Source organism: Manduca sexta, chromosome 7 (assembly GCF_014839805.1).
Source record: "Manduca sexta isolate Smith_Timp_Sample1 chromosome 7, JHU_Msex_v1.0, whole genome shotgun sequence".
In the NCBI taxonomy this organism is placed as follows: domain Eukaryota; kingdom Metazoa; phylum Arthropoda; class Insecta; order Lepidoptera; family Sphingidae; genus Manduca; species Manduca sexta.
Window position 1 is genome coordinate 2,455,284 of NC_051121.1, and position 16,028 is coordinate 2,471,311.

The window sequence follows — 16,028 nt, forward strand, 5'->3', positions numbered from 1 at the left end:
CAAGATAGTTTTCATTATTACAGCAAAATCTTGTACACAAATTTAGGCAACAATAGAATATTTCATAATGACTTGTTATACAACAAATTTCCTACAATTACTGTAATGAAATACTATGAACACTTACAAGAAACAGAAATTGCACTCTCAAGTAATTGCTGCAGTTTACTTATATTATTAATTTCCTAAACCAACAGAACAAGAACACAACAGAACAGAACCAAATTTCCTAACATACAGATGTTTTATCTAGTGTATAAATAAAGATACCTAACGAAATATATATACATGATATTAAGTATTTAAAAATGTAGTTTTTCTTAAAAAACTAGTTATAAAAATACATATTTTCATTAAAGTATTAAGTTCAAACCGAGCAACTAAAAACTTTTTGGGAGTAGTATTTGGTAAGCTCTTCAACATGGTGTTGACTGCTGGGCTGGGGACATTCCAATGAATGTAGAGGGACTTGATTCACGGAACTAAAACAAAAAGAAAATATATACTTACTTCATATTTTAATAAACACTAATACTAAAAACATCAATTACCATCAAATAAGAACAAACTTGAGCTTTGTGGCTGCAAAGTTCAACTTACAACATTGGTGTTTTGCTAATAAGGTTATTGTTTCACTATACTTACATCAATTGGGTATTTTGTGAGGCCCAAAGCCACAGTCATCTCCTTCCCGATTGCACTACTGATTCCATTAGGCATTATGGTACATCGTTCTCACGGCGGGGCGTAGTCACCCGAGGTAAAGTCCGGCTTGGGCACCATATACTCGTACAAATAATTGTCTTATTAGATTTTTATTTGATTTGTGTCTTGTTACTTCGTACTCCAAAATATATTGTACAATATTATTATTAATTTTGAATTTGTTTACTTATTTACGTTTTTTATTTACATTATGCTCTTTGTTATGACATAAACTGTCACATAAAACGTCAAAAGAACTTAATTGGATCATAGATCTATAAAAATTGAATGAATTAAAACCATTGTAGCTATATTAGAAAATAAAATGTTTAGAATATATATTTCAATGGGCAACATCGGTTTGTCTTCACGAGTAAACTTATGTCTTCAACGAGGAATTTGTCGATCGTGGTGCGCATATTAGAGAAAACGAGATATTAATCGACATCGACAATTTGTCTACTCTCGTTCTCGAGATATCTCGTGATGCGCATGCTAGGCCGGCAGATGTGTGTACAGAAAATAAAATTGATGGTTTGAGTAAAAATGTTTTTCTTAATAGATGATAAACTATCAAGCATTTCTTGATGATATACTGACTCCACGAACACACATTTCACAATGGAATTAATTGTACATGGTTGATACATATAAAAGGCAATTTGTGGTTAGAATGGTCTTCAAATTCTTAGTAAAGTTAGTTGAGAACCTCTGGGTGCGTGGATAATTGAGAAGTGATGAGGTTACCTTGGCGTCTGGTTGGTCGGCGAGCCTGGCGGCGGCGTACCGCTGTCGCTCCTTGCACTCGAGGCAGTTTCGCACCGCGCACGTGCACACCTACACACACGCTAACGCTAACACACTAGCACTACACTAGGCTACCACTAGACACTAGTACCGTAGCTAGAAAGGCGCGGGTGTACAACTACACGATTTCTTTTCTTGTCACTTCACAAAAAAAAAACAGATATTAAGGTATAATCCTTCTTGTGGCAAATTTAATCCACGAAGTTTCCAGCATTCCCAAACTTTCAAACTGAACTAAATTGAATTTCTATAATTCATTAAGATTCTCTTTAATAACTCAATAAATATGATTAATCATTTAGTCCAACATGAGTCCCAAATTAATTGTATTACGTCATGTCATACATGAGACGATAGTAAAATATATTCTTGTACAAAATAGATACATGGCCTGAATTTGCCGGTTTCTAGCTACGGTCATTTCATTTTATTGTATTTTTTTATTTCTACAGAATACTACTGTATATGAACTATAGTTTACTACAATAAATTCTATAGAATTTTTACTAGAAACTCAATTATGCATAGATAAGAACTGATGTTTCTATGCGTTCTATTAGATTCAAACTTTTAAAATAGAAGTATGGTAAACATTTCTAGATATTGAAAACTATGGAGATAATGAACTTGAATAAAAATCTGATTAACATATTTTCACACTTAACATAAAGAAGAGAGGACTATAGTTATACTAATAAATGTGCTGTTCTGCATTGAAGGAAAAAATAGTAAACTTTTAGATTTCATGAAGTAATAAACAAATCCATTTTGGAAGCGTTAATTACATTATAATTTTTTAAAAGCCTAAGTAAGCTTTTTTTCATTTGCACAATTTTAAATATCAATAGCATCCTTGTTTTCATGAATGCCTAGTACACTTAAATGTAGAACAGAACAAAAGACTTCCTTTTGACATTAATTATCTCTCCCACTCACCAGCCTGAGACACTGTCGAAGTATCCCACCGCTGGACATGTTCTTCTCAGCCTCTAATTCTGCGAAGTTGAGGGCGCTGGCGAAGATCAGCACGTCCGCCATGCTGACCAATCTCTGCAGGAATGTGACTGCCACCTCCACCGGCATGCCTTGCGTGGGCTCGATCACATCAAGTTCGTTCTGAGGTTTAATAGTCATCATAAAATATTAATAGGGTTCTATTTTTATCGAATATTGTTCTTCATCATTTCTTTTCCCAAAGGAGAAATATAACTCGTTTGGAGTATTTCACACTCACATTTTGTCGCTATAGTTAGGTTCCATAATACTGGAGACCATTTTCTACCTATTAGGCATAATGATTCTAGAAATCAGTGGTGAAACTGAGCAGAATAAAACTTAATATATTTTTGCCTGACCCGGAGATCGAACCCGAAACTTTAGTTGTTTCTAATAATTAAGTAGTAAAAGGTCGTATAATATAGTTAAAATTAAAATTAGATATTTTTTTTGCGTTCATCACAAAGACCAGGCTAACATGAATCAACAACAGGTCTTACGTTAGGCGAGGTGGCGGAGGCTAGTAGCGGCAGTAGACCACCGCACGCGATGATCAGGTTGTCTGCTAACTGGCTGATGAGGTGCACCGTGTTCACCACGAAGATCGCATTCTCGCTGCTGTTCACGAAGTCTATCACCGATTTGGTGGAATGGCTGCGCCAAACCTGATAAACAAATGAACATTTTAATATCTCGATGTCTTTTTATTACAATCTCCACAAGTCGATAGAATGTGGGTACATATAAAAATTTATGAACCTTGAGAATCTGGCTCACTTCGCTAATTTAGTACATTCCCACAGTCCATTATTTCAAATAAAAAACAACCAACTCCTCTAACCTTATACTTAAACAATGCAATATGGAAAAATCTTTTACCTGTATATCTGTTTCTAATGAGAATAGCACATCGGAGAGCAGGCGTTGATGGATGTACGACCAACGGAACTCCGGGATACGGAACGGGGGTCGAGTCGGGCCGGGAGAGAACATCGCACGCGGACACTTTGAACCGCGTTTTGCTTCTGCAACATATTTTTAATTAAATAGTATACGCTTAAACAAAACTGATAGAAGGAGAATTATGTAGGCTGAAAGGAAAACAGCCGTAGATCTAATGTGATATCAGCAAATATGGTATTTAAATAGGAAGAATACTTTACGAAATGGCAAACTTACCAAAATGATTAGAATCCACTTGCGTACTCGTCGAAGCACTACGTGGCCTCTTAGGCGACGTAGAAGTATTTGTTCCCTGCGATGCAACTCCCTCGGTTCTATTGCTGTCCTGTTTTATCTCACCTTCACCAGGCAGACTGACACGTCTTTTGTCCTTGTCTCCTTCACGATTTCTCTCCTCGTCAGTCTCTTGTTCCTTTTTGTTCGCCAACGAAATGTTTTCGCTAATCGTCGAGATCGGCGGAATTTCTGGCGTTTTCTGTTCTTCTGGTACTTCGATGTCAACTTTTTGACTCTCATTCTTTGTATTTTCTTCTGTCACATCATTAACTGGCTCTATCTCAGTCTTATCGGCCTCTTCCGTTCTAGAATTGACTAAATATTCACCGTCCAGAGGCAAAACGTTGCCTTCGTGTGGGTGGTCGGACGGTATTACTCTTTGAGGACTAGTCTCTTCCGGGGCAATATCATCACCTTTATCTTCACTTTGGGAAACTGCAGATGATATCATTTCTGTAATGAGATCGCTTGCGATCGCGTCAGCGCTTTGGTTTTCAATTATGGCTTCTTCCATTTCTTGCTCGAAATCTTCTCGACCATTGGGCGTATTACCTTCAGAGTGTAGACCACCCGAAATCGCCCCCGAATCGGTGTCGTCATCGGTTTTAATTCTAACAGTTTCAAGAGCTACAGTGATCACATCATTTACTATGTTGATAGCGACATGTTTTGGATCATCTGTGTCACCGTCATCGGAGAGGATGATTTCAGTCTTATCTTCGTTATTCGTTTTCTTAGGACTAGTAGCTTCGCTAGGCGTCAGGTACAATTCGGACGGGTCTGATAGTTCAGATTCTCTCTCAGTTGTAACATTTAATTCTGCTACTCTTTCTGGACTAGCAGTCTCGCTTGCCGATAAACTCGAAGGTATGCCTTCGCTTTTATCAGTATTGTCATCTTTGGACAAGTTGTCGCCGACGTCTCTGACCGGGATGTAGTCGAGGCTGCCTTGACGCGTGAGTTTTTCACTTTTTTCTAAAGTTCCAGTTCCAGACTCACTCTCTAACTGAGTGTCTTCATTAATGATAGACTCAACCAGTTCAGCATCTGTCTGTATCACCTCGGGTTCAGGCACTTTCTGTTCGTCGGGATCGACTTCATCTATCGCGTGTTCAGCTTCATCTATCGCGTGTTCGACTTCACTATCTTCGCGTTTAGTCTCTTCTACGGTAGGTCCTTCGGTCTCCTTCGCGGGACTGTGCACTTTACACACTTCACTATACACGACTTGTGTAGTCCGGTCGTCGTCACTGTCGGCTTCGGTAACTTTGACGCAGCTGCAGGCTTCGACCTCGCGCAGGGAGAGCCCCTTGCCGATCTCGGTCTGCGCGGCGTGGTGGTGGCGCGTGGCGTCGTCGCCGTCGGGCAGCGTGGGGCGCGGCGCGGCGCCGGGCCGGTCCCAGCCGGAGATGGTGGAGATGGGGCGCTGCTGCCGCTCGGCGGGGTCGGTGATGTTGTCGGCGCGGCGCTGCTCGTAGTGCTCGTACATCTGCGCGAACTGCAGCTTGAACTCCTCGTACGACACCTGCAACATTACATTCACAACATACATATGACAATAACATGTAAGGCATTATCTGTCAAAAAAAATATACCGTAGGCTTTTGTTAAATTTCTGAGACTGCCGACCTTAAAAACATTGGTCGGCAAGTTCCCATTGCTCTGTCCAAAATGAAAAACATAGACGATTGCGTTGTAGCTAAACTCAAATTTATATATTACAATACCAGGAGATTATGACAATTAAGATGTTAACCTTAGAGTGAACAATAGCCAGCGTGTCGACCCACACCCGCCATCCTCCATACTCGTGTTTGATTGCGTGATGCAGCAGCATGCGGAACAACGAGTACACCATGTCGGAGATCTTCTGCTCCTCAGCATTCTTAGGATGAATGTATGCCATTGCTATAAGCCATTCCTGAGAAGAAAATCATGACGTTAGCTTTATTACATTACTCTTACTGTTAGTTCTAAAACTGGTAGTATAATTTATGCAATTTATAGTTTATTATCTGAATTAACATAACTTTTTGTAACGCCATCAAATATGGTTTATGCAGTGCTCGTTTAACTCAACAAGCGGTTTGTCGACAAAGTAAGAACAGACCATTTTAACAATGTGTATGTTACGTACGCGATTCCACGTTTCGGTAAACTGGTGGAAATACAGAGGAAAGGCGATTGTTGGACAATTTTAAACAACATACGTGAAGACTGAGAAACCTAGCAAAATAGGATTAAAAGAATATAAACATTGTAATATTTCTATTCGAATCCTCATACCTGCCACACAGACATCTGCAGCACAGTCCTCCTGTTTTCCCTGTTGTTGCTGCATAGCAGCGTCATGTCCGAGAGGAACAGCTTCTTCACCTCCAACAACTGCTCCGTCTGCTTCGACTGTCTAATCAACGTCGCCACCACCTTCAGGATCACTGGAAATGAGAAGGTTTCATCCGATTTACAACGAAATCTAAGGCTGTGATATTAAATTTTTTTGAAACTATTCATATGAATAAGGAAATATACTTTTATTATAACCGACAGTTGGTAAGTATTTTTTTAATAATAGAAAAGCGTTTACAACTAAAGAGTGGCTAACATATTTATTTTTCAGATGTATAATAGTTGAAGTTCATTTAACAAGTTATTATTTTACATCTATTTCTAATACTAATACTCTTAGTATCAGAGGTTGTGCTGTTAGCCTTCAAAGACAATGCACTCGTAACCATTTTTCAAAGTCTTCTCTAACATTAATAGACTAGGCTATCGTCCACCACAATGATCCAGTTTGGATGATCACTCACTAGGATTCTCTAATCTGAAGTGCGGCTGCGGCTCCGGGTGGCTGGTGTAGAGGATCTGCTGCCCGACGTGTTCGGTGAGCAGCTCGTACAGCGCGTTGTAGACGGGCAGCGCCAGCCCCTCGCCGCTCGCGCCCAGCCGCGTCGCCAGCAACGTGTACAGGTTGTGAGGCGACATCACGTCGTACTTGCGTCTGGAGGCATTTACATCAGCGGTTAGAACAATTTCATTCTAATTCTCAAATATTTGACTCATAAAATGGGATCATTAATTTAATCTTGTTTCTGAAATAATATATTTGAAATGAGGGAGAAAGCGACAAATCATAATTTAATTAGATCTAATATAAAAAAACGAAAGTGACCGAAGATGGAATGAAAGACAGAACAAACAAGTACAAAAATAATTGTAACTTCCATGTATGTACAAAAAAAATAAATTGGTAAATTGTACACAATATTGATTGTAAAGTGAATAATATTATTTATACATACTTGTGTGTACTCCTGCTAAGGAAGAACCCGAGGAGTTTCAGTGCCTGCAGCCTTATTAATTGACTTTCTGAGGACAGCAGTTTGAAGATTGTCCTTACACCACCCTGGATACAAAATCAAAATATTTAACTCTTTAAGAACGCAAAATGGGTGGGTACCTTTAATTCATTAAGATTTATAACAGGGGTGGCCAACCGGTTGATCGTAGTAAGGCAAAAATATAAATACGTAGAACAGACCGCGCAACATAACTGCTGCACGCATCGTTTTGTATCATTTTTTAATCAAAATAATAATAAATTGTGTGCTGAACTATGCTGTTTCATTTAAGATTTCAAGATGTATGTAGCTTGGTAGATCGCACAGAGTTATCATCAGTGAAAAGTAGATCTTGGGTCTTACCAAGTTGGCCACCCCTGATTTATAAGATTTTCGTTACGGTAAAATTACTGTTTCTATGATAAAATTCCATATAGTCACAATATAATGAAGAACTAAGATAAAGTTATCGGTTACAGTCTCACCTTAGCATCAAAAGCAGGCACCATCGAGCTGGGATGTTCAGACATTAGGGAGATCAGCATTTGCAGCACATCATGCAGATTTTCGTCCTAAAACATATAAAAATATTGCTAAAGAAGAAAGAAAATTGAAACTTGGGGGCACATCTTTCTTTATCTTGTGTTTTTTTTTTGCAAACCATATTTTTTTCTTCTTACAAAATAAAATGTACTAGGGTAGCATACCTCATGCATGGTTGTCAGGTAGTTGAGTATAGACTGCAGCTCGTCCTCTTTCACACCATTGCCGATCATAATAAGCTGCTTCAAGAATAGAAGAATGTACGCGCGGATTGTGAGGATATCCTTGTGAGCTGGCCGAGGACCGTCTAAAAAAACGATAATATTATAATTTTTTATCCAACGGTATTTCTTCTCTAACATTTAAAAATATTTTTTCAATAAGGTTTTTTATACTCCTTACCCAATCCTTTCGGAGTGATTCCGCTCTTTGTTCGAGGGTTCACTACCCAATAGTAAAACTTGAGTGTATGTACTGTTTGCAGAACTGTGCTGACTCGTCTAACGCTGCCGTAGATGTGGGCATCCGCCAAGAAGTCTGTAGCCAGGTAGCAATACAACCTGGCCTGGACTGCAGCAGGAGTGTGGATCCAGAGCGCAGGGTTGAACAGGATGTGATCCAGGAGCTGCCACGTGAGAAATGATTGGCAGAAAGACTGCGATTAGCATAGACTTTTTACTGTCCGATGGTCGGTAGCGATATGCTCTCTTGCTTTATGCGAACCTAGTACTCACATATGTTTGGTTAAATTCTTTGTTATTAGGAAATAAATACGTAAAAAAATATATTTATACAATATGTACTTTAAATCTGTAAATAAAAAAGAATGTACAAATACATAATAATTTTCTTTTTTATTATTTTGTGCAGTTCTTACGGTACCCCGTGACAAAGCTTTGGTGCAAATCAAGTGTATTTATTCATAAACCTCCCCATATAGTTATAGAAGAGTTCACTAAAATACAAATATTTATTTATACACAGATTTTACTTGTATCGATTTAGCATACCCTGAGTGAAAGTCTAACTACCAGGACTTCATAAATCGTAAGAGATCTAAAAAGTGTAAGGTGTACTAATAAGTGTATACAATATAAGGAGGGGGTATAAGCTTCACAAAATTTGCTATGGACATCACTATCGGGTAATTATGGATAACCATAAACAAGTACTAAAGAGATATATTATGTAATAATGTAGAGTTAAAAGATAAAAAATATCGACTTTGTACGACTTTACAATATGGTCGTGCATTATTAACTTCTATTTTAAAAAAAATCCATTATTATATTAATATTTTATCAAGAAAAAGGAATACGTTTTATTAAAAATACAAGAACTGCGTGAAATGGAATTATGAGAAAAATAAAATCAAAATTTTGTGACAGCTTAAGAGAAAACTTAGTGACGTCACCAAATCTAAATAATACTATTAAATTTGGTGCGCCCCAGGAGTAGGAAGTCAAGGTGACGGGTGAGTGCATAACTCTAATGTAACAAATAATCGTAGTGAGGAAGCAAGAGGAGCATGCGCTAACAACCATCGAGGAAGATTCCAGATTCACACACGTGGCACGTGACGGGATGTATTGGTTGGACTCGATTGGAATGGTGCTATAAGAAACACGTTTATATTTCATAAACTATAAAATAAATATAATAGCCTACGCACAGGGGTCCTCTTTAAAATTAATAATGATGAGACCCTTCGTGCACTATCATAATATTGCCTGCAAACTGCCATTGACCATACAAAATAAGTCTTGATTTGACAGCTGAACGTACCATGTGACATTTATTGAAGTATAATTCGGGGGACAAAAAGCTAAATCATTTTTGTACATAAAATTAAATGTTGCCACATAATACGTTTTGATCGCTTCGTTATTTATCATTCCAGTCGAGTCTCATGTTGTGTATAATCGAAGTAACAATAAAACATATGTAAAAAGGTTTAATTGAGTCTAAAAATAAGAACTGAGACGAAATGAAGAATTTAACACAATATACAATATCATCGAGTATGTACTGAAAATATTTCTTATTTAATTTAATTGTTCTAAAAATATTTTACTGAAATGTTAGAAACGTTACTTGTCTCCATCATAAAAAATAATGTCTTGCCATTGATGGTACAATCGAAGCACCACTCTTAAGGTTATAGTAGGAATACATAACGCAAAAAAATAGTTGAAGAAATCTTTCTTAGGAAACAAAAACATAAATTATAATCGGTTGAAAGTAGCAAAAACATATATCGAAAGAATGACATCTTTGTCTTCTTTTTTCATTTTCAACGTCATAAAGTTCCAACTACGAATTATATACAGTTCGACCTTCAAATAAACTTGTAGTATTTTTGCTCGTGTCATGTACTTTTGCATTCTACGGTTTGTGCAATGAAATGCTACATTTTTACACACACGAATCAACATTATAATCATCTTTGGTGTGAATCAATATTTTCGGTTAAAACAATGTCGTGGGACACGACCCCCATTATCCACCTAGATCCATACCTGTACAGCACAGCATACCCAGTTCTAATTTTGAGTGCCACACCACCACGAAAGCCAGAAAATGCGTGTATTTTTTCTCCAAAATTTAAAGCAAAACATCTCTCACCAATTACATAATCTAAGATAAATTGTGTATTTTCGAAGAAAATTGTTTACACAAATTAAACTGCAGGCGGGCATTATAAATTATTTTCCCGGGGTAATTTACCCTCTGTGTATTTACGGAGGGTCCCTACTGGACCGGCCCAAAACCGGCCCGTTATGGTAATATTCTGTAATTAATGTGCGATGTACTGATGTGATAAATTATGTTTCATTTAGAGCGAGAATATTGTTGAAGAATGAAGATTGATAACAGTACCGAGTTCATGTTAATGACATTTAAATTTATTAAAATAAATAATGTATTTTAAGAACATGAACGTACCTCGCTAGAACGAATTATTGATAAAACAAAATAAAAATTAAGAGAAACAAAATCTCCTGTATCCTCAATGATAAACCAACTTTACACCGATCACAGAAAATTCTTACTCCCATACCTGTTTCAGCAGTAGATCCGAGTTTGGCGAGCAGCAGGTCACCAAGTGCTTGGTGAGGTGCAGGAAGGAGGCGAGCGTGTCCGGCGTGAGGTGGTCTCGGGAGCATCTCTGCAGCATGTGCGAGATGACCAGGAACCCGCGGCACTGCAGCATGTGCTGCTGCACCGTGCTGCACGACTCCACCAGCGAGCACACAAACCCGAGCAGCTTCGAACTGAGGAAACAAATCAGCTGGTTTAGTTACACCATTATCATTCATACTTTCTGCCTACCCTGGGATTGAGGTGTGATATAAGTATGTAGTTCACTGAAATGTACATTATTGCTCTCTAAAGTAAGCTCTTAACAAAAATACGGGTATATCTTTAAGAACAATGCCACATGTGTACAGACATAAAGCAACTTTTCCAATTAAAAACTATACCAGCTCTACAGACCTCTCACGAGAAACCGTCTAAGCCTTCACAGCCACGACTTCCTGTTAGCTAACCTTTGATAAAATAAATAGAATGGCACGTGATTGGATTGACCGGACCACGAACGGACACATAGGCACCAATCCTGAAGCGAAAAACCCAATATCACTGGCTGACCCGGGGAACCCGAGTCCTCAGCGCTGCAGTCGTACTAACTTTTAATAAACTGACTATTCCCTACATTTAAATTATATATCAAACGAATCCATTTATAAAATAGTCTATCAAATATTACAATTCGTAACATAGCGGAAATAATTTAATTATCTCTGCTCGCCGCCGACGATCCACATTTTAATTTTAAAGCGAGTCACATTTTGAGTTTATTTTACACAGTCTGTTGAAGTGTAACCGCAGGGACGTAAATATTTCGAGTGCGGGCTACCTCACAAGAATTTTAAAATCATCAACAAATGTAAAAAAAGTGTTTTACATTTTTCCCGAGCTACTGAAAACTGTTTAAAAATAACATTGAGATAAAAAAAAGTATTTTACCAGTGGATTTCAAACATTCGTAATATTTCATTCATTTTTATCTGCATTATTTTAACAGAATTATATTGTCGAATGAATCATTATAAGATGTAAAATAAAATCGTGTGACAGATATTTTAATCGTCGTAATCCTTCAATACGAAATATTTATGAATACATTCATCAATAACTCTCATACGAGCAAAATATATTTTCATTTCAATAATTAGCTTTACTTAAAGGTACCGCTGAAATGTTAACTTATTGATGATAACCAAACTGTTTTAAACTATTGTCGGTATATAAAATAAATAATTAATACCAGCTTGTTTGCGGCTTCTCCCGCGTGTAATACCTTTTAGGGGATAAAAGTTCTACTTTATATTTTACAAACATAGACAGAATAAAATTCTGACATCTGTTTTGGATTCTGCTACACTACTAAATTATCGGCTATCAACTTTTGACATTTTTGTTATAATATGTATAGATCACTACTCTTTTATTATTCGTTAAGTTCATAACGCATCGTTAATACTTGGCACACGCCACTGCAATCTCCGAGTATGTTAGGCTAAGTATAGATAAGCATATACGGCTTACGTCTAAGCGAAGTTTACTCCGAGTTAGCGTGTAAACAAGTTGCTGGAACTTCGCGATCCTGGAAACAGGATACGCACCTGGCGACATCTTCCTTTTGCTCATTCTCGATTCCCGGAGGAACATATCTAATCAATCTTTTGTGTTACCAGCCATATGGAAAATGTATACGCTCGGATAACGACCACCGTACATAAGGCGTTAAAACCCGCGTGTGTCGAGTTTACTTACTGCAAAAAATTAGCAGATCCGTTAAATGTGGCGAAACTTTGGTAGATTATGAATTTCAATATATTCAAATATTTAATAACAAACAAGTAACATATTCTATATTATAGAGGCTAATCACGCAAAACTGTTCACAACTACAGTGCCAACTCGACACCGCGGCGGTCGCGGGGCCGAGGTCGGCACCGCATGTCCTTTGTAATCCTCACACAACTGTACCCTAAATTTCATAACTAAGTTCTCGCACTGTTGTACTGATCGGTGTAATTAAGTTTATCAAAATGACAATTACATAAACGTGTGTTTACCAGTTTGGCTACTAAATAATATTATAAGGTAAAGTTAAGATTGCAATAAATTTACAAAAAAAAAAATGAATGTTGGGCATCCCCTAATCACTTTCATTCCATTCTAATTTTGTCTTATATGGATTCTGTGTACACAATAAATGCTTACATTTTTTTTTTTACTAAAAATCATACCAAAATAAAGACGACAAATCACGGTTTTTAACCGACTTCAAAAAAAAGGAGGAGGTTATCAATTCGACGTGAATTTTTTTTTTTTTTTTTTTTTTTTTTTCTATGTTTGTTACCTCAGAACTCGCTCATTTCTGAACCGATTTGGAAAATTCTTTTTTTATTCGAAAGAATTTCTCTCCAGATTGGTCCCATAAAATTTTTTTCAAGATCGCTTCGGTAGTTTGGTTTTAAAATTAAAAAAACTAGAATATTTATGTCGTCCAAGAAAACGAAATCGCGAATTTAGCTTTCCTGTGACGTATTTAGTTATGTTTTTGCATTGAGTTTCGTTGACTGTACTTCTCACATACTTATAGCGTAACATCTTTTCCCCGTGTCAGGGGTAGCCAGAGGCGTAACATTTCATCGCGATAGTCGTACTGTGTGTGAAACATATCAGTTGTGTTTTTGGATTGGGTTTAATTGACTCTACTTCTTACATACATACATATATGTATATAGCATTACACCTTTTTCCCTTTTTAGGGGTAGGCAGAGATGTAACACCACAGCGCAATAGTTATAGTATGATCGAAATATATCAGTTGTGTTTTTGCGTTAGGTTTGTTTGAATCTACTTCTTACATACATATATATAGCATCACACCTTTTCCCCTTTTCAGGGGTAGGCAGAGGTGTAACATTTGAGGGCGATAGTCGTACTGAGTGCGAAACACATTAGTTGTGTTTTTGTGTTGGGTTTAGTGGACTCTACTTCTTACATACATACATACATACATATAGCATCACACCTTTTCCCCTTTTCAGGGGTAGGCAGAGGTGTTACACCACAGCGCGCTAGTTGTACTGTGAGCCAAATATATCAGTTGTGTTTTTGCGTTAGGTTTGCTTGAATCTACTTCTTACATACATATATATAGCATCACACCTTTTCCCCTTTTCAGGGGTAGGCAAAGGTGTAACATTTCAGCGCGATAGTCGTACTGCGAGCGAAACACATTAGTTGTGTTTTTGCGTTGGGTTTAGTTGACTCTACTTCTTACATACATACATATATATAGCATCACATCTTTTCCCTTTTCAGGGGTAGGCAGAAGTGTAACACCACAGCGCGATAGTTGTACTGTGAGCCAAATAATATCAGTTGTGTTTTTGCGTTAGGTTTACTTGAATCTATTCTTATATACATATATATAGCATCACAACTTTTCCCTTTTCAGTGGTACTCAGAGGTGTAACTCCTCAGCGCGATAGTCGTATCGTGAGCGAAACACAATTATGCCATTGAGACGGTCTATTTTTTTACTAACACAAAAAAGCAAAAAATAAAAATAATTTTAACAAAAAATTAAACCGCCTTCAAAAACCACTCAAAACCAAAAAATAATTTCACATACAAGTATATATTGGATACCAATTTTGGAGTCGGTGCCTAATTAAAATTGCTAGTTAAGCTAGATAAATACATTAACGAATATACGAAAACAATGTGTTGCCAGCGTACAAAGTCAGCAAGTCAGATCGTCACCGGAGATAAACACATCGCCGCAGCACAGCAAATGGAAGCTATTAAGGAAATATTTAAATTTGTGAACTGTACACTACCCAAATTCTTCCCATGTTACATATAGCTGGTCAAATGTGGGTGTATTACACTCCCTGCCTCGAAAAAAGAGGAAATAAAAAGATGAAACACCATACATGTGCTTGGTATTACACCTTTCACTGTGTATGTTGTAGTTCACGCAAACCGCAACGCAAGTTTTTAATTGATTTGAAAGAAATTTAGCTCATAGATGGACTATGCAACAAATAGCAATTTTAATTAGGCACCGACTCCAAAATTGGTATCCAATATATACTTGTATGTGAAATTATTTTTTGGTTTTGAGTGGTTTTTGAAGGCGGTTTAATTTTTTGTTAAAATTATTTTTATTATATTTCTTGATATGGGTAAGATCGTTACGCGTAAAATAAATCCTAAAATTTTTCGAAGTTCATTATTGAACTTATTACGGATGAAAAAGTACCAGGGCTACATACCACAAGAGAGGGTCTCGTTTGGGATCGGTTGCGGGCGCGTCGTGCGGCAGGTCGAGTTGTGCGAACAGCGGGAATAGCACTTGCACGCCACCTATCGAGTTCAGCGCGCTGTGGATCGAATGCGTCACCACCGCTTTCACTTCCTGTAGACATAAAATTTACAAAAATTGTTTACAAATTGAGTTCAGTAAAAAAAGTCACATAGAAGAAACTATACCATAAATAAAATACAGCGATCGTTAAAAAGTCAAAGTACCAGGAGTCCATAAAGCGTAACAGGTTTACCTGCAACATCAGCGCGTGCGGCGTGTGCACGAAGTACGATATGTTGCCCTTGGGAGCGGACTGGAGGCACAACTGTCCGTCCGTAGCAACTGGATTGTACATGAACACGATGGCAGATGACAGCTTGCCGTCGTATAATACCTAGATGTTAAGAGTATGGGTTAACTAAATTGATTAATGGTAATAACACCCAATAAAACAGAAAAAAATTACCAAAGCTAAGTTACAAAAAAGTTTTTAAATAAGCCATAAAAATTATGTTTAAAAACTTATTGAGTAGGGAAAGGTATGTAACTAAAGCAATAAGTTAGCTACAGTATTTAATTAGCTTACAAGAAATATAGAACTTTTTGTAGTAGTGTAACTATCATAGAATTATTATATTTATAGCATAAAAAGATAATTAAATTCTAAACTACATTACATGCAGGTTTATCATGCAAGTATTTTTGACAACTACAAACTACTACTATTAATTGGTATTTATTTTATTAACATACAACATTTTTTGGTTGGAAATTTTGTCAAAAATACTAGGATTACATAAAACACCAGGACATTCACAAACACAAATAAAGTTGTCCCACATTACACGATGCCCTAATTACCAATATCTGTGCTTAATAACATTATGAATATATTAAATTTAACAAAAATAACCACCAGTAAAATGAATAATGATACAATGTAAAATGTTTATTATTAGGTACATATTTTAAAAATACTAATGAGACATAAAATGCTG

The 16,028-nt window shown here is 37.0% G+C and overlaps 1 protein-coding gene across 1 annotated transcript in view; it reads right to left on the reverse strand.

The window, feature by feature from the left end:
- Positions 1-16,028, reverse strand: part of LOC115455575 (neurobeachin) — a 665,858-nt gene that overhangs the window by 281,370 nt on the left and 368,460 nt on the right. The window contains exons 11-25 of the mRNA XM_037447719.1: positions 15,284-15,424; positions 14,999-15,141; positions 10,696-10,909; positions 8,037-8,259; positions 7,799-7,941; positions 7,577-7,663; positions 7,053-7,156; positions 6,561-6,751; positions 6,034-6,185; positions 5,504-5,668; positions 3,688-5,272; positions 3,388-3,533; positions 3,009-3,173; positions 2,449-2,628; positions 1,453-1,542 (exon numbers count right to left, since the gene is read on the reverse strand). Coding sequence (XP_037303616.1) covers positions 1,453-1,542; positions 2,449-2,628; positions 3,009-3,173; positions 3,388-3,533; positions 3,688-5,272; positions 5,504-5,668; positions 6,034-6,185; positions 6,561-6,751; positions 7,053-7,156; positions 7,577-7,663; positions 7,799-7,941; positions 8,037-8,259; positions 10,696-10,909; positions 14,999-15,141; positions 15,284-15,424 — 3,729 coding nt within the window. The remainder of the gene's footprint in view (positions 1-1,452; positions 1,543-2,448; positions 2,629-3,008; positions 3,174-3,387; positions 3,534-3,687; positions 5,273-5,503; positions 5,669-6,033; positions 6,186-6,560; positions 6,752-7,052; positions 7,157-7,576; positions 7,664-7,798; positions 7,942-8,036; positions 8,260-10,695; positions 10,910-14,998; positions 15,142-15,283; positions 15,425-16,028) is intronic.